General features: G+C 38.0%; 1 protein-coding gene across 1 annotated transcript in view; it reads right to left on the bottom strand.

The window, feature by feature from the left end:
* Nucleotides 1-1,887: 1,887 nt before the first annotated feature.
* The window catches only part of LOC113253470 (glutamate decarboxylase 1-like), a 44,247-nt gene continuing 26,987 nt past the window's right edge, over nt 1,888-19,147 (bottom strand). The window contains exons 9-16 of the mRNA XM_048218578.1: nt 17,358-17,412; nt 16,725-16,841; nt 15,503-15,567; nt 15,322-15,400; nt 11,210-11,359; nt 5,954-6,061; nt 4,025-4,114; nt 1,888-2,061 (exon numbers count right to left, since the gene is read on the bottom strand). Of these exons, the coding sequence (XP_048074535.1) occupies nt 1,888-2,061; nt 4,025-4,114; nt 5,954-6,061; nt 11,210-11,359; nt 15,322-15,400; nt 15,503-15,567; nt 16,725-16,841; nt 17,358-17,412 (838 nt within the window). The remainder of the gene's footprint in view (nt 2,062-4,024; nt 4,115-5,953; nt 6,062-11,209; nt 11,360-15,321; nt 15,401-15,502; nt 15,568-16,724; nt 16,842-17,357; nt 17,413-19,147) is intronic.

Raw genomic sequence — 19,147 nt, forward strand, 5'->3', positions numbered from 1 at the left:
CATAATCAATTTCATGTTTCCTCTGAGGAAAACTTTCGATCTGTAATGTCTTATTTATTTGGTAGAAAAACAATTGAAAAGAATCTCTATCCCAATTTGTGTGTTTTTCTTTCTAAAATATAGAAGTTCTTACACATTTAACTTGAATGAATGCAACACAGCTTGGAAAACAGAAGGGTACAACGTCCTCTGTAGTAACGAGACGTGACAGTAGTTGATGGTAACCCTGAATGATTAATAAAGATAAATCCAGTGTTATGGAACTTTATTTTTACTTAGTATATATTTTTAGGTCTCTGGTTCTATTTGGCATACTAAAAAATGAAATATGCAACACTAACATTAATTATGCACCAAGCCTATACACAGTCAATGCTATAGGTCTCTTCTAGCTTCTTCTTTGTCTATTGGGGGAAAGTAAAGAAGAAATTACATATACACTATGTTAAATTTTTTCCCTCTTTATATTTTTCTCTAGATTTAACCCTATATTTCCCTCTACTTTTCCCAGCGTGTGAAAGCAAGTTTTCAGTTTTCAGCTTCTTCTGAAGTTACAGAATCATTTGATTTTTTCCTATATTAAAAAAAATATCTTTTTATTTTTCCAGCTTGATTGTGATATAATTGACAAAATTGTAAGATATTCAAAGTGTACATCATGATGGCTTGATACGTGTATACATTGTAAAAGAAAAAGCTGACACAATTTTAAAAAATATTTAACAAAACTATTGTATTCTAACAAAAACCTGTAGCATGGGCATCTTTATTATTCCTGTTTCAGAGAAGAGCAAAGAGAACTGCTTAAAGTCAAGTGATTTGACCAACAGCTCACCTGGGGGGTAGTGAATGTTAATTGCAGCAAGGTATTTGGCAGCTTCTTGGTCATGCACACTTGAGAAGAAACCTACGTAGCTTCAAATTTAGGTTTCATTATTTATCAGCAGCATGATGTTAAGCACATTATTTAAACTCTTTAAATCTTCATCTTCTCATTCATGAAATGGAGATAATACATCACTTAAATCACAGCATTAATAGAGAACTAAATGAGACTGTGCAAGCTGATATACAGTAAGTGCTCAATTAATGTTAGCTGTTACCATCTCCAAAGTGGAGCTGAAAACCGCTAATGATATCGACAATATGGAGCTGCCTGATTCCACTTTATAAAATGTGGCTGGGACGCTTCGGGAGAACTGTAGATGTCACTGCAGCTGATCTTTATAGAGACATTAAAAATGGTGTTGTAGAAAAAAATGAATTAAAGTATTGCATAGAAACATGCTAGACCCACAGTCCCTTCTAAATAAAAAGGCAAGGCTCGAAAGGGAGATACGTCAGCCCCTGTCATTCCTGACTCTCTGCTCCAAAACACAGAATACTTTATTCATCTGATCTGTTTGAAGAAGAGAACCATGCGGTGTAGGGCTTTATTCTTTACGGGGACAGAATACTACCATGTGATACTGAATATGATTTCAACTCAGGAAGTCTTTATTCAGTTAATCCCAACATGTAACTATATGCCAAGTTACTGAATGCCCACAGTGGAACTTCTTCCTTTACAAAAATAGTCTAACACAGGGATTTTTGTCTTTCTGACTCACTGGTGTACTCTGAACATACCAAGAAAAGTAGCCGAAATTTACAGATTTTCAATAATTTTGATCAAATTAATGAAAACAACAAATACATGAACGAACTTGAACTTATTTATCTTCAGTGAACCAGCTTCCCTTTCATCATCTTAGATAGCGAAGGATAAAAGAGAATCGTAAGTTCTAAAAGAGAGGATACCACTTACAGCATTCCTCTCTTGTTACCTTCAGCAACAGATTTTTTTAAGTTGCTGTTCACACTTGTATTCAAGCTCATATTGAAGTCTCATAAATCCTTTCCAAGCCTTTCAATTTCATCAATAAGATAATCAACATCTGCTTGTCTTGTGGCAGGGTTAGAAAAAACCATTCGAAAAAAATTTACTTTGTCCCCACATGGCTGGAAGCTTATCATGGCTGTGCCTTCCTCCACCATCTGTGCTTTAATCTTCGGAGCAATCTGTGTGTAAATGTAAATATTATTAAAAGGTAATTTTACAAGTATACGCTCTCCCACATTCGAGATGGCTATGTAACTATCATTAGTTTGAAGTAAATAGCAGGCAATTTAAAACTATCAGGGATAATTTTTAAGAAGAGGTTTCGTACAGGAAAAAAGAAATACACCCAGCATATTCATACTCTCGTTACTTCATGATTCACAATGACCAAATGCATAAAATAATATACATGTGCTAGAATGCATTAAGGAAGGTTGTATGACATTTTGCTTATATTTATATGGCAATTCAAATAGAAGTATCTGAGAAAGAGGTGAGAGGAAATAGGAAATGGAAAAATAGCATATTTTGGTATTACAACTTTCATTATTTGAATTATTGTACTCCATCTTGAGTTTTTCTACAAGGTCACTGTTTTGCAGCAAAACACAGTTTCTTTGTAAATTTCACAGAACCAAATTCCGTCTGTATAATGGTCCTGTATGGCTCTGCCAACGACAGCACACAGGTGAGACTGGATCACATTAGTACATTCTTGGGTTATTATTATAGGACAAAGTGTCACTGACGCTTGGGAAAGCCAGAGGAGGGCATTCTAGAACTCTTCAACCTGCTCCTCTTCTCGAAGCTTCTGCTTCTGCACAGTTCACTTTTAAAATGCTGCAGATGCTATCCATGGCTTAACTTCCCCATAAGTCTTATATAAAGAAGTCAATACATATGTATTTATCTCCTTTGTAGTTGGACATTTCATGTAGTGTCCTTCCCTATTTAATATTTTAGTTAATCAAGAAGATCATAAAATAATAGATATTCGTTACTGCCTGCAATATTTTAAGGAACTGTTTCATGGTCTTCCCCTTGCCTGCCATCCAGGAACATGGCCCTAAGAGGGGCAGCTGTCTGGTAAATGAGCTGTATATCCCTCAGTGGCCAGCTTACAAGTCTGTGTAAGTACGTGCCTCACTGCTCTCAGCTGGTAGTAGCTGCCCTCGTGGCAGACCACACTTACAGATTTAGAATAAACTATGAGAAGTTTCACTTAAAACTTGCCCCAAACCATAAAGTATTTAAACAAGTGGTAGTAGGAGAAGCAAAAAGCAAAACAAAACAATCTTTATTTTTGCTTAGGACTTACAAGCCCAGTGAAATTTTGATGATAGAAAAAGTTGAAGCTCTTCAACACTGATATCAGAGAGTCTGTGTTCGGCGTACGCTAGGGTACCTTACATTACCCAGCATAAGTGGTTAGGATGTTGGCATAACTCAAAGTAAAATGTGTATTTGTGATGCGTGCTTAAGGTTAGTTAAGAACTTACAGTAGGTCTATGTGATAAATTACGTAAAACCGTGGTGATCCTCTTTATTTTAACATAGATCCTTAAGGTAAAGATGAAATATCCCCCTTCTTTGATATTCATTTGGACTTTTTTTCAGTATTATTGTTCATTGTCCTCTAATAAAATCTCACATTCTTGCTCAGATGATCTTTTGATAAGTATTTCAAATTTTGTAACACTTCTCCAACTACCTCTTCTATTGCTGTTAGGAATTGTGATTATTTATATTCTTGTCTTCTCCCCTACTAATCTTTCTTAGCCAATTTAGGACTGGGATTCTGTCTAATTCATTTTATACCTCTAACTCTTATTGGAACACCTGCTATGCATTAGTTGATGAACGGATTAGGCAAAGAGTAGGAAACTCAGCATATTGCATATTAAGCACTCAGTAAATATTTTCCAATTATATAAATTATGACTGGATTAATTTGCAAAATGACTGACACGTTGAGACTGAGCTCATCTCTAGAGAAGTATTAAATTAATGGCTTGGGACCACATGACCACCATGTATAAGCCAATCAAACTAACCAGACACATTATTTAAAAGGCAATATTAAAATTAAAAATAACACACACACACACACACACACACACACACACACACACGTACATTTACCTTTTGGAGTTCCTGATCTCTTTCAAAACCTTTTGGGATACGTTTAAGTCTTGGTGGAAAATACCAGAAGCAGACATTGGTGAACTCAGGCTAAATCAAACATAAAAATTTTACAAGTATCCTTAAAACCTTGCCTAATTCCTTAGGTATTTCAGAGGTATTTTAATGAATTTCATTGTTAATTAATTTTAAAATGGTTATTTAAGGACCGAATATATGTCAGACATTAGACACAGAGACAACAGAAATGGTCGCTGTCCTCACAGAGTGCCCAGTCTGGCACAGGCTCTTGCTGTCTTTCTCGAAAACCTCTCCTACCACAATTCTTGATGATTTCCCTATCTGTGCAGGTCATTCTTGATGTGCTGTGATCTATCAGTTCCCTCAAAGATCTTCAGCCACCCATTCCATGACCATTCCTCAAAATATTTTAAGCAATAATGCTAGTTCCAGTTTCATATTTGAGAAAGGTCATTTGGGTTGAAATATAGACAATGGATTAGAGGAGAGAACAAGTGAAGAGAGAAGAATATCAGATATTAGAGGGGCGCCTGGGTGGCTCAGCGGTTAAGTGTCTGCCTTCGGCTCAGGGCGTGATCCCGGCGTTGTGGGATCGAGCCCCACATCAGGCTCCTCTGCTATGAGCCTGCTTCTTCCTCTGCCACTCCCTCTGCTTGTGTTCCCTCTCTCGCTGGCTGTCTCTATCTCTGTCTAATAAATAAATAAAATCTTTAAAAAAAAGATATTAGAATAGTAGGCTATGATAGTAAGTCAGAGAAAATGGAGAGTACTTCGCTAAAGCAGTGGCTGTGGGTACAGATGGGAGGGTTATGTTTCCAGAATCTTCAACAGATTTTTAACAGATAATTAACCTCTGCTAGCCTTTCAAGATGAATTCAAGTTTTCTGGTTTCAGTGACTGGATGTCTTTCACATAGATAAAAAATGTAAGAGAACTTTCCTTAAATTTAAGTTCATTTTGGAGGGGAAAATAAACAAATAGAGGATGTATAATTAAAAACAAAGAGACTTTTGGGGGCCTGGGTGACTCAGTTGGTTAAGCGTCTGACTCTTTGATTTCATCTGAGGTCTTGATCTCTGGGTTGTGAGATCCAGCCCAATGTGGGGCTCCACACTGGGTGTGGAGCCTGCTTAAGATTCTCTCTCTTCCTCTGCCCCTTCCCCTCCTCTCTCTCTCTCTAAAAAAATAAATAAATAATAATAAATAAATATATACAATATATATAAAAATATAAATAAATATAAAAAATTTAAAAATTTAAAAAACAGATTTCTTTACTTCTAGTTTCTACTTAAGATTGCAAGAGAGTCACAAAAATTAAGATAATAATGTAGTCAGAGGAAGACAATTTCGAAAACAGACAAAGCACATTTTTTTCCTAACAGTTGTTCTTATTAGCATGGCTTCATGCCATTGGATGGTTGAGTGGGCCTTGAAGAGGAAAATGGACATAATGCTGGCAAAAATCTCAATTTTTCATTAATATCTACTTAGTGGCTTAATAATGATCTACCAAAGATTATCATAATTTGAAGTCCACTTTCTCCTATGATCTACTGTCCAGAAACCCAGCTACATATTATAACATATAAGAAAAAAGCTAGAAACCATTAAATTACTCCTATTCTGTGCCAGAGAAATCAAAAAAGCAATTATAACCAAATAGTTTTGCCTTAAAAATGAAAATATTGAATATACTCATCAAATAAAAGTCTCTTGGACCCTTGACTTATGAGACATAAAATTTAAATGAAACCGGTTTTAAAATCTAAATGATTTGCATTTAGATAAGATAAAATATTTGTGATAATTGTTAAGTTTACTTTTTAAATTACCTCAGGTAAGATTCAGGTAAGAATACTCAGCAAAGTATAAATCCACTGAAAAAAAAAAAAAAGACATCCTTACCTCTGCATCAAACACAAGCTTAAAGTTATCTTTTTTCTTCAAAATCTTATAGAAGTATGTTGCAAGTTCCATATATCTGTTGATCTGTGCCTCAAAGCCACGGGTTCCCTATAATAAAAAAATAAAAAATAAAAAAATTCGATTCAAAAGTAAGTTCCTTTAAATTACATTGAAAAAGTTCCTGAAATTGATTAAAATTATTTAAATGTACTTATTTAGATAAATAATGTGATCATTATCTTACTACTAGTAGGTATTCTCCATTATCACTTCATTTTATTTCCAGATCCTCATCCCACTCTGAATCCCTACTGTCTGTGAACTTAAGGCCAATTACTCAGCCTTCCATACTTCAGTGCCTAAATCTACACGTTTGCTAAATATTTTGACATGTATTTTCATCTGTCTTGTATGTCAAGCAAATTCTTAAAAATGACATGTGATGTTATGAGGAGTGGGAGAAATACTACAAATAAAGCCCGTGGCATACTTGCCGGCAGAACGTATTTAAAAATTAACAACTGTTGAGCTTCTGCTACGTCACAGGCATGTAGTTCAGTACTTTATACACTTGGTTTAATGTACTTTTAGAAGAACCCTATAAGGTGGGCAACCGAGGCACAGAAGCATTGTCCAGTCTGTGTCTCCACCCACCTTCTTTCCCTTTTGGTGATTTCTGCTCATCTCGTGGTACTCAACACTATACAGGGAGTGACTCTCCCACAAATGTTTTCATCTAAGACCTTCTCTCTGAATCTCAGACTTATATATTCAACTGCTTATTCAAATCTCCACTGAGATGACTAATGAACATCTCAAAATGACATGTCCAAGACTCAACTCCTGATCTTTCTACACAAACTTATTTCTCCCACAGTCTTTCCACTGTCAATAATGTATCAGTCTGATCCTCTAGTTGCTAAAGCCCAAAACGTTAGGGCTCTCCTATCCTTGATCTTCTGCTTTTTCTCCTAGTTCACATCTAATATTTTGGTAAATTTCATTAGGTTTACTTTCAAAATGTAATTAAAACCTCATATATCTTAACCAGTCCACTGCCACTCTGCTGGCCCAGTCACTCTCTCCCTCATTACTGAAATTGCTTCCTAACTGATCTCTGTGTCTGCCCATATACCTATAACCCAAGTTGCGGGTACGCACTCACAGTTACTCTAGGCTTTACAGCCATATGAAGTGGTACTAGTGAATTCTCAACATGTAATCCTCTGTAATTAGAGCTGGCTTCCTGGGCATACGACCTGCGTGGTCACACAGGCTCTATACGCAGAAGGGTTTCGTGCTTAATTCTCTGCCATCGTTGTCTTGAAATTCTTTAAAATTTTGCCTTGGACTCCTGTTTGTAAGTAAAGTAAGTAAAGTGTCCCTAATGAGACAATGGATTATGCATGTGAGCCAAGGAGATACAGGCAACACCCGTGTCTTGCCACCCTATCCCCACACAGCATTTGCAATGCTCAATGAGCACAGAATTCCACTGGCCCTGTGATATGTGGGAGCTCCGTGACCCTGAACACAAGTACAGGTGAACACAACTGAGCAAGCGTGGATGCTAAGAGCCCTAGGAGACCACACTTTATGCTCAAACCAGAATGTGTTCTCAACAGAATTTGTTTCCTTCACTCGTTATCCTTTTCAATGCCTTCAATGTCTTTCTCCACAGGAAGTATACATGTATATTTTGTGTGATATTTAGAATATATATATTTTATATATACACATATATAATATATGTAAAAAATTTAATTACATGAATATGTGGTTAGAACCAACAACTCTCACAATTTTGAACATTCATTTGGAAAAGGTATTGTTAGTATTTGAAATGCTTACGGGTAGGAATGATTCAATATCAGTGGACTGATTTCTTTGGTAACCACGTTATCATCTGATATTATGCCAGAAATTTTTCTTTGAGGGCAATCTGGTTCAGGGGAAGCTATAAATAGTTTAAAAGGGAAGGAGAAAAGCTTGCAGAAAAGTTAATAGAAATTTATTGATGAAGAATGTTCCTACTTTTGATTCTGAAGAAATGAGGCCAAGGATCATTGAAGTGACTACCATAGAGTTTACTACTCTCCAGGAATTTTCCACACAGAACTTTAGGTGGCATTTATGCATATTGACCTGGCATTTAAAAATATCAAGCAATGTGTCCATATTGCAAATGCATCTTTAAGCTCTGTGAAAAAAATCTACTAAGGTTGAATATTAAAGACAACGGCACTTCTAGTTTAAGCTTTATTGGCCCCTGTTAGCCCATGTTCTCCAAAAAGCAGACATCACGATGAGATTAAAGGTGACAGGATTTTAGTAGTGGAAGTAGCTGGGTGGAAGACAACAGTAAGAGCTGGTTAGGTTGCGAGAAGTATGTGAAGAAGTCGGACCCTAAGTGAAGGGGAAAGGGAGGGCTAAGTGGGGTGGAACTCCCCAGGCTACCATGAAGTCTGAGGAAAATTCAGAAAGGCCACTGGGGAGGCCTCACACCAAGTCAGCTGTCAGAAGAGCCTTAGGCCTCTTGGGAAGGGGAATGCCTTAGAATCCCTGACATGCTCAGTCACTGGCTGGGAGAAAACTTTGGGAAACAGCCCAGGGGCAAATGTAATTATGAATTTAAGAGAAGCAGATGGGGTTTTGGACAATTAAACTCCCTATAGCATTCTCATTGCCAAAACAGATTCCTCTTATGAATCCAAAACCAGTCCAACCCATGTAGAAAAATCCATGTAAAAGGAAGATTTCGGGTTATATTTGCTTTTGCATATATAGTCAATGTTTGTAGCATCTTCTATTATTATATGATTTTCTCCTTATTTTTATAACCTATCACAGTATTTTATGTAATTGATTTTATTTGTAAGAAATATGAATTTCATTAACAATGGCTCATCTTTCTACCATCAGTGAAGTATTCATTGTGTAATTAGAGCAAAGGAGGACAAAACAGAATTTTTCAAACTTGCAGGTCAACTCCTCCCTTTCAAACCTGCCACGGATATTTCCTGAACTTGATTTCCAGTGTGAGACGTGTTTTTTTAATTGGAAAAGCATTTCCATTCCAGTGTATACTGAGTTTTTATGTAATCATCTATGCCCATTGAAAGAGTAATAACATCTTTCTTACCTCCCCAGGAGTGAAGTGATTTCTTTCTGGGTTGGAATGGGATAGAGACTTCCTTTTCTCCACCGAAAGAAGATTCTTTAGCATTCAGGTGTAAACATGAGCTCTCTCTCCTTCCCTCCCTCTCTCTCAGAGTGGATGTGCCAGCTCATGTACAAGGTTGCCCAATTGCAGGGTCCCTCTCCTGTGGTAGAAATCTCCTTTGCACACATAGGGTGATGTGACATGGCGTCACCATGTTGCCTTGAGGGGGAACCAGGGTATGGGAAACTGACACTGAGATATTCTCTAAATAAATAGTTGATCTTCCTCTGATTCAAAAACCTTATGTTTACAGGAAGGATGAAGTACGTAAATATAGATACTAAATATTCATTGGTCACATCTGTTTTATAAAAGGCCAAACAAGGTGGCCCAAGTACCCAATTCTCTGATGGTCTGGCTTAATCGAGGCCAAACATATTGTGTTTATCTGTACCTTTCGAACTTCAGGTCATAGGCCATTAGCGGGTAATAGAACCAGTTAAGCGGGTCATACCAGCTTTTCTTTCAAAGAGAAAGAGTAGAATAGAAAATATTAGAGAATTTCATTTTTTTAGTCTTTTTTTTAATGTTTTTTTTATTACATTATGTTAGTCACCATACAGTACATCCCTGGTTTCTGATGCAAGGTTCGATGATTCGTTAGTTGCGTATAACATAGAGAATTTCATATAGAGAATTTCATATTAGAAGGTGTTTTCCTGAAACTTTTGTTTTAATTATGTGTGTGTGTGTATGTATTACTGGGCCACAACATAAAATGTATTTCTTATTGTGGATTGCATTAAAAAGGTTACATGCCACTCCTTTATTGTATAAAAGAATAGATGAACTGTATGATCCTTTTCATAATCCCCTATACATATGATTTCTTTTATCAATGTTTTGATACAGATTGAGCACATGCGAGTTCAAGGATGAACCTGTAGTATCTAGGTGTATATAGTCATTTAAGGTAAGTCAAGGCATATGCCGTGGCTGACAGCTAAGCTTTGGCAGAACTAGCAACCTCTTACAGAATCCAGGAGGTCCATGAGAGTATCTACCTAAATAAAATCTATACAGAATGAGACCGAGGGATATCTGGATTATTGGTGTCTGAGAGATCTACACAAAATTTTGAGCTTTGTGTTTGCAAAAATTTGAACTTGGAATATTTTTTAAAGCAAGTTTAACAAAATTTCCTGGATATTTAAAAATCTTCAGGAAAAGAACTTAGAGAGTGCCTATCTTTGAACAGCGAAAATTATCAGTGAAACTCCAAGATGAACTGATGGCTGACTGTCTTCCTGAGTAAGTGATATTCTTGTAACAGAGTGTTGACTCTGTATCAGGTTGTTGCTGGGTGACTCCATGAAAAGTGATGTCTCTGGTTTTGTGGTAACAGATTTCTAACAACAACAGCAACGAAAAAGACTTCAAATTATATAGCAGGGTCGGTAATACATTACAGATAGTGTTAGTTCATGTCAACGCTTTCATCTGCACAGAACCCAATGCTCATCTTTCTATAGAGGACTGGGAATGGAGTCATAGAGACAGTTTCTCAAAGCACACCAATTATTTAAGTTAAAACTTACAAATAAGGGGCAGGCGAAGGGTACAGAACTTGTCCTGCTGTTGTCATATCTTTGGGGAGACCATCTGCTGCCCTTGAGCCCAAGGTAGATTGCACGTCCATGTGATACATAAGGGTGCACGTCTGAGAATCTACACTGACTTCAAGTCTACTTGGCTATTAACAATTCCAATGAGTAGGAGGGAAAAAAACAGTTTTTTAAAAAGTTGCAGACAAGTTTATATTCTTAACAGATTTTTATTCCTACAGTTTGGTAGAGTAAATAGTAGCGGTGGAACATGCCAAATTTTTTTCCACCTCAGCTGGAATCTAGACCTGAGAAGCCAGGCTTGTCATCGGTAATTAGAAATATTGCGGTTTTCTTGAGAGATGTTTAGGAAAATAATGAGACTAAAACTTTGGAAAAGACACCCAAATAGAACTCTAAAAAAATGGAATAGTCTATACTCTTTACCCAAATGAAGAGGACCTAATAAAAGGGACGGCAAATTCCTACCTTTGCTTTCCACATTAACCAGAGCTTAAAGATATCAACATGTCGGCCACACTGAATAGTTTTATCCCCAGTGTCAAAGTCCACATTGTAGGGTTTATCTGGCTGGAAAAGATATCCAGCTCGCATCTGGTTACATGCTTCCAGAAGACCCTAAAGAAGGAATAATATATCTACATGCAGGTTATATACATTTCAATAAGAAACCACCATTATTTATTTCAATTAACTCAGCATTTCTACTTTACATGCACTTTTTTTTGGTTACCTTCATTTATGTTATTTTTTAAAATTTTATGAAGTTTTGTATTTTAATTCCGGTATAGTTAACATACAGCGGTATATTAGTTTTGGGTGTACAATCTAGTGATTCAGCAATTCTGTATGTGACTCAGTACATGAACTTTTAAAGAGAATTTTGTTTATCTTATATAAAAAATAGGTTATTTTTCTAGGATTTTAGTATATCCAGTTGTTCTTTGAGTTTATCTGGAACAACAGATGGTGTCATTGGCTTAACACGATTTCTCTATTTTTCTTTAACTTTTCTCAAAGTCCTTGAAGTTTTGCTGCTCTTGCTACGACGTATTGAAGTTACTGAGAACTGAGGCCCTCGCTCACTTGAACTGAGCCATCCCATGAATCAGCCGTTTGGGTGCCAGGCAGCAAAGGGCTCTGAGAGTCACAGTAGGTAGAGAATAAAGTAATCCGTTCATTTAATTTTGTGCTTCTCCCATAAAAGGTGTCGAAAGAATGGAGAAACGTTTGCTTTGGATGGTTAAGAAGTAATCACTAGAGAAAAGAAATGTTTCCCGTCACCCAGTTACAGAGAGGCTTTTCTCGAAGGGTGTGTGCAGAGAGAGCACAACCAAGGCTAAATCCACGCGCGCTGACGAGTGCCGTTGACATTTGCACCAAGCAGAACTTTTGTACGAGAAGCAAATAACCATCTATTTATTATGTGTTTATTAGCAACTGGCCGCTTCACAAATGGCATCATCGGAGCGTCACAGAAAACTCACAGCGGAGGTACTCCTGTTGTATCGTTTCTGTAGACTGAGGAAGCAGATTAATATGTTAAGCAGTTTTCAAGCTCACGTAACCAGTGATCAATCTGGGATCTGACAGAAGGGCGGTTTGTCTTGGAGTTTGTGGAAACCCAACTTCAAAGGAAAAATCTCACACTGCTTTCTTTTTTAGGATAGATTTGTGGAGCTAGGCAAAGGGGCACAATGTGGTGGTAAGAACGGAAGTGTTTAGGGGAAAAGGAAAAGAAATGAGACCTTGAAAAGAGCGCCTTACATATCTACCCATATGTTAGGGGTCCTCTTTATACATGTAAGTATTTTCTTTTTAGTTTACTTCAAACTCCCTTTTAATGTTATGTTGGACAAGAGCTGGAGACTATCTGAAATACTTCAAAACGGTAGAGTCAGTATAGGTTTTATCTACTCTTCTCATGTGACGATTAAGCTCCCATTAGTCTATTGGCCCCAATCTGTCACCCGCTGTGCCGGGGCAGTGGATTTGTGGCGAGCAAGGGTGGAAAAGCTCTGCCCCCTGACTTACGACCTGGGCTGCTGGAGGTTGGGTGGGGTGGACACTAAACAAAATATGGCATATGTGAATGTGAAATTGTACCCAGGATAAATGCTATGAAGGAGTTTCACAGTGTTGGAATATTCTGCTCTAAGGATCCAGGATTTCACTTAGTCTGAAGGTCTAGGAAGGCTTCTGGGTAAAAGTCATTTTCGACTTCAGTAGGAGCTAAACTAGAAAGATGCTAGGGGAGGGTGTGGGAGACAAAGTGGAGTCAGACTCCTGCCAAGGTCATAGGGGATGAGCTGCATGACTCCTTGGAAGCAAGGGCAGGTCAAGGGATATCCAGGGCAGAAAGCAAAAGGAAGCACAAGATGAATGGGAGAGCCGACAAGGGTATGGGCTGTACCTCCCAGGCCCTGTAGGCCATGTCAGGGATTTAAATCCCCATCCTAAAAGCAATGAGAAGTCACTGAATGGGTTTCAATTTTTCATTATGAAAAAGCCGTTCTGGATGAAAGAGACTGACATGATTAGCACTTTCTTTCAAAAACACACGGCATTTCCTTTCCCTTAAACAATTAAAAAAAAGATTTAAAATTAGCTTAATTGTATTTTATGTACAGTTATAGCAAAATATATATACTTACATAGTGCCTATACGTGCCTTTTCAGCATCAGAAAATACATTCATTAAATACTGAATATACTTGGCTTTAACTGCTCATTAAGGCATGAGTCAAAATGGTCTAATGTGCAAACTTAGGCTTTCAGATGGTTTAATAGATAAGAATCAAATGTTCCTCTTAATTTAAGGCTACACCACAGCAGGCTTATTTTCCAGAGATGACCTTAAAAATAGTGAAAGCTTTAGTAGTTTGCGGATTCTGTTCTCCCTCCATTGACCATCCGTCTTTAGGAAAAGACAAAAAAGAAGTATAAAACAGGAAAACAAAAGCTTAACTTCTTTGAGGAACACATGATATGTGATAACAGAAAAAAAATGTACTATTTCAGCATAGTCAGTATGGGTAAAGAAATCAGGGAAGACTGCAAAACATTCATTTTTGAGTCCTAAACATAAAGGAATCAGAAATCTGAACGTTGAGGACAGACTTGTTAGCAACAGGAAGAGGGAACAAACTCAGAAGCTTCTTGGAGAAAACAAATGTAGTCAAACTATAATATCCGGGTATTGGACACACTGGGGTGGACAGGAAGGAGTAGCCTATTAACCTGCAGGCTTCAAATACAAGGCAGCTGCCCTTTTATTGATGGGATATTGAAGGAATATGGCTGCCATGTGGCCAACTCAACAGTCTGAAGCAGAGCTAAAAGTTCCAGCCTGCGTTGCTGAGAAAGGCCTAGGCTAAGAGAGAATAAAGACTCTTTCAGAAGAGACAAAGTGGGCATTGAGTACTCAAGAGTGAGTTTCTTAAATTCCACATATGAGTGAGATCATACGGTATTTATCTTTCTCTGACTTATTTTGCTTAAGCAAGATACCATCTAGCTCCACCCACGTTGTTGCAAATGACAAGATTTCATTCTTTTTTATGGCTGAGAGAGGGAGGCAAACCAAGAAACACGGTCTTAACTGTAGAGAACAAACTGACGGTTACCAGAGGGGAGGCGGGTTGAGGGGATGGGTGAAATAGGTGATGGGGATTAAGGAGGGCACTTGTGGTGAGCACCGGCTGCTGTAGGGAAGTGTTGCATCACTATATTGTACACCTGAAACTAGTATTTCACTGTATGTTCACCACACTGGAATATAAATACTATTTAAAAATACATTAAATTTGTAAAAAAAGAGTAAATGAGGAGTGCCAGTTAAGGCAGTTTGTAATAAGAACACAGACACTTTATTTTTACATCCAAACTCTTTGGATTGCTGATGAGTAAGAGAAAAAACAAAGCTATAAATGATACTGCATAAAATGCATTTGCATTTATGATAACGACATGGAGATAAGAATTCCTAGGTTGAACTTTATCATTGTCTCCCTCCTTGGAGGAGATCATGGGCTTATCTCCTTGTGTAGTGCTGCATTTACTATTGATGGAGACAAAATACACAAACGTAGAAGCAGATAATAATTTCATACAACCCATAAATTTGTGCTTTCTACGCTAAAAATATATTGCAGTCACTCACAGTTGTCTACGTTGAAAATGAGCGACATTTTTGGCCCTCCACTCTGAATGTAACAAATGGGCCAGTGGGCCAAATCTGATCCCTAAGAGACATTTTGTTTGTTCGTGGTGTTTTTTAAGAAGTGGGACATGAATGATGAGGTTTTCTATAGACCTCTCACTGCCCATTGCGTCATCCCAGATCTTACCCACACACTTCGTTATCACCTGTGCTTACAGTCATTTGGTTCTGTGACACCTCAATGACCTAGTGCTGCTACTTAAAGATCAAGGGGGAAAAACCAGTTTAGGAGGGCAAATTGTGCTGTACTGTGCTAATTCAATGAGGCCATCAGTATTTTGGTTTTAAACATTCACAATGAAGCTAGTCTTTACCAAGACATCCGTCATAGCACTACTTAAAAATAGAAATCATTTACTTTTTCCCGGATCAGGATGGCAGAGCACTGAAGGGGGACACCCATGAGTTTATGTGGATTCCAGGTCACAGAGTTCGCCCTGGGTGGTAAAACAGCTCCAATTAGTGCTCAGAGTTTAATGCAAGAGAAGAGAAGCCGAGGCAGATTGTTTTGCTCTCGCCAGTAACCGCGCAGGTCTCACCTCTCAATGCCACTGAGTTTATGGGCGTGGTTTCTGGACAGCAGCAATCCACCTCCCCAGGCTGCCTACGGCACAGAAGGTGTGTGTTCTTCTATTAATGCTTTCTTTTTAAATAGCATTGGCGACTTTTTCCCATGTTAAATTTATTTCAAAAGTTGATGAAGCTTTAATTGCGATGTTAGATAATTATAAACTTGGCTATCATTATACTACTTGTAAGAACAATGCATTTTAAAATTTCCTCCTACGAATTCTCATTGCCTATTCGTGACACAGTAAAGTTTTTAGGTTTCTAATTAATTCAAACAACTTCTGTATAATTTCCAGAGAAAGAAAAAAAAGTTGGCATCAAATTTGGCAATACCACAGAAAAATTAACATCTCTACCATATTGTATAACTTTAAATTTGTCTAACTCTTACCAAAGCTGAAGAAAGTTTTGCCCAAAGTCATCGTATTAAATTAAAAGCATCAAAAACTGTGATTTCCTTTATAGGTACTAATTTAAAAATGTTAATAGAGTAATAAGTTAAATCTTCTTTTGATTTAAAATCATGTTTAAGGGGCATCTGGGTGGCTCAGTTGGTTAAGCACCCAACTCTTGATTTTGGCTCAGGTCATGATCTCAGGGTCCTGCGATTGAGCCCCACATCGGGCTCCACATTCAGCGTTGAGTCAGCTTGAGATTCTCTTCCTCTCCCTCCGTCCCTGCCCCTGCTCACACAAGAGTGCTCTCTCTCTCAAATAAATAAAAATAAATAAATAAAATCAGGTTTAACTATTTCTTCAAACTGATTTTCTAAATTGTTGGTTGAAGAGAGGTTTTTGTAAAACAATCGATACATTTGTAGTTCTTTCCAGGCTAAGATATTAAGTCTATTTTATTCATTACAAAAATTAGTTTCCAGGGGCGCCTGGGTAGCGCAGTTGTTAAGCGTCTGCCTTCGGCTCAGGGAGTGATCCTGGCGTTCCGGGATCGAGTCCCACATCGGGCTCCTCCGCTATGAGCCTGCTTCTTCCTCTCCCACTCCCCTGCTGTGTTCCCTCTCTCTCTGGCTGTCTCTCTGTCACATAAATAAATAAATAAAATCTTTTAAAAAAAATCAGTTTCCAGAGAAACTTTACTCTGGCCTACAATGCCAATGAAGTGGTTCTAAGGACGGCTCATAGGACACATTTTTTAAAAGGGAAGTTATGAGTCAGACGAAAGGAGGTGACTTACGTCCACGTGCATCCAGAGTCTGTGTGTCTCACAAATATCGGCGATGGCGTGGAGAGGGTCGAAGGCCCCGAACACTGTGGTGCCGGCTGTGGCTGTGACACAGAAAGGAGTCTGGCCCTGGGGATGACACAAGCTGAGACGTGAGCACAGCCTTGGGAGGCGCACGGAAATAGTCCTGTCACTTCACCACTGCACTCCTGGGCATCAGGAAGCTGGATGACTTGGACACGAACACTAAGTACCTAATAATTTCAAATATTCTGAGGTACCTCCAGGACTGGAGGAAGTAGTGTAACCATAAGAGGAACTCATATCACTGCCTCTGAGTTTCAGTTATTACATTTCTCTCCAAATTTATTTTTGTAAAATAACACCAGAAAAATGGAGATGACCAAATTCCTTTATGTAGTCCATGTCCTGATAACTTTTCATGGGATATCTGACAGAAAATTATGAGAGAAATACTGCAATGTTAACTTAATTATTTCACTTTAATTTTATAAGGAATTTCCCACATTTAGGGATTATTTTATTTCTCTTTGCAATTACCTTACCAGTTGTTTTCCACTAATGAAAATAGGTAAAGAAAACAAAAATGAATTTACATGTTAAGTATGGAGCTATAGAACATACCTTTGTTTTAGCTTGTAATATGTTTTTCTCTAACTCAGCTGGAATCATCTTTCCCCTTAAAAATACAAATACACATTGATTTTTTATGAGCATTCGAATACACATACCAATTCTACCAATGAGAAGTTTAAAAAAAAATAGTTTTTAGTGTCTCCCAAAGGCATTTGTATGTCTGTAAACAGATACTGGGTAAACATTCAGTTCCCAAGAACTAATAGTAAGTATCATGTTGAATTAAAGAATGTTTAGTGTGCTATTCAGTCATCTTAAAATTTGCATTACTTGCACTTTCTAAGAAAGACACAGAATGATAATTTTTCTTTCTTTCAAGTGATTAAACTTCAATTTATGTTATTTTATTTTTTAAAGATATTTATTTATTTATCTATTTATTTATTTGTTTATTTATCAGAGAGAGAGAGCACACAAGCAGGGGGAACGGTAGGCAGAGGGAGAAGCAGGCTCCCCACTGAGCAGGAAGACCGATGTGGGGCTCGATCCCAGGATCCTGGGATCATGACCTGAGCCGAAGGTAGATAGATGATTAACTGACTGAGCCACCCAGGTGTCCCTAAACTTCAATTTAAAATAAAAACCTCTTCTCTGGCACATACTGTCACCCTAACCCTGGCTGTAACCCTAAACTTAACCCAAAGTCTGGGGGGGAAAAAAAAGAAGATATGGTATATATACACAATGGACTACTACTCGGACATAAAGAAGAATGAAATCCCGCCATTTGCAATGACATGGACGGAGCTAGAGGGTATTATGCTAAGCAAAGTCAGTCAGTCAGAGAAAGACAAATGCCACTTGACTTCACTCATATGTGGAATTTAGGGAAAAAAACAAATGAGCAAATGGGGAGAGAGGCAAACTATGAAACAGACTTTCAACTCTAGAGAACGAACAGGTGGTTACCAGAGGGGAGGTGGGTGGGGATGGGGGAAATAGGGCCTGGGGATGAAGGAGGGCACTTGTGATGAGCACCGGGTGATATATGGACGTGTAGAATCACTGTAGTGTACCCTGAAACTACCACTACACTGTATGTTAACTAACATGAATTTAAATAAAAACAAAAAAAAAAAAGTAAAAGCCTCGACATCGAAGTATAAAAATCAGGTATCCAATTGGGGAGGGAGGGAAAAGGGTGGCAAATTTCAGATGGCCTTCACATTCGTTTACAGCAAATATGTGAGAGAAAAAAAGTCAATACGTTTCTACTCGATCAGAGTATCAGACTGAAACCCAGCATGCTTACTGATGATTCACTAGAAGCATTCCTGCTAACATCGGGAGTAAGATAAGGATGTTCACTACCATCAGTATCATAGCATTTTTTTCTGAAGAAATTATCTATTATTTAAACATATGATAGGAAGGAAGGAAGGAAGGAAGGAAGGAAGGAAGGAAGGAAGGAAGGAAGGGAGGAAGGAGGGAAGGAAGGAAGGAGGGAAGGAAGAGAGAAAGAAGGAAGGAAGGGAGGGAGGAAGGAAGGAGGGAAGGAAGGAAGGAAGGAAGGAAGGAAGGAAGGAAGGAAGGGAGGGAGGAAGGAAGGAGGGAAGGGAGGAAGGAGGGAAGGAAGGGAGGGAGGAAGGAAGAGAGAAAGAAGGAAGGAAGGAAGGGAGGAAGGGAGGAAGAAAGAGAGAAGGAAGGGAGGAAGGAAGGAAGAGAGAAGGAAGGAAGGAAGGAAGGAAGGAAGGAAGGAAGGAAGGAAGGAAGGGGAAGAAAAAAGAAAAGAGGAATAAAGCCTAATGGGAGTACGTATGGCTGTGTACCAGGAATAT

The sequence above is a fragment of the Ursus arctos genome, unplaced genomic scaffold (genome assembly GCF_023065955.2).
Source record: "Ursus arctos isolate Adak ecotype North America unplaced genomic scaffold, UrsArc2.0 scaffold_17, whole genome shotgun sequence".
Classification (NCBI taxonomy): domain Eukaryota; kingdom Metazoa; phylum Chordata; class Mammalia; order Carnivora; family Ursidae; genus Ursus; species Ursus arctos.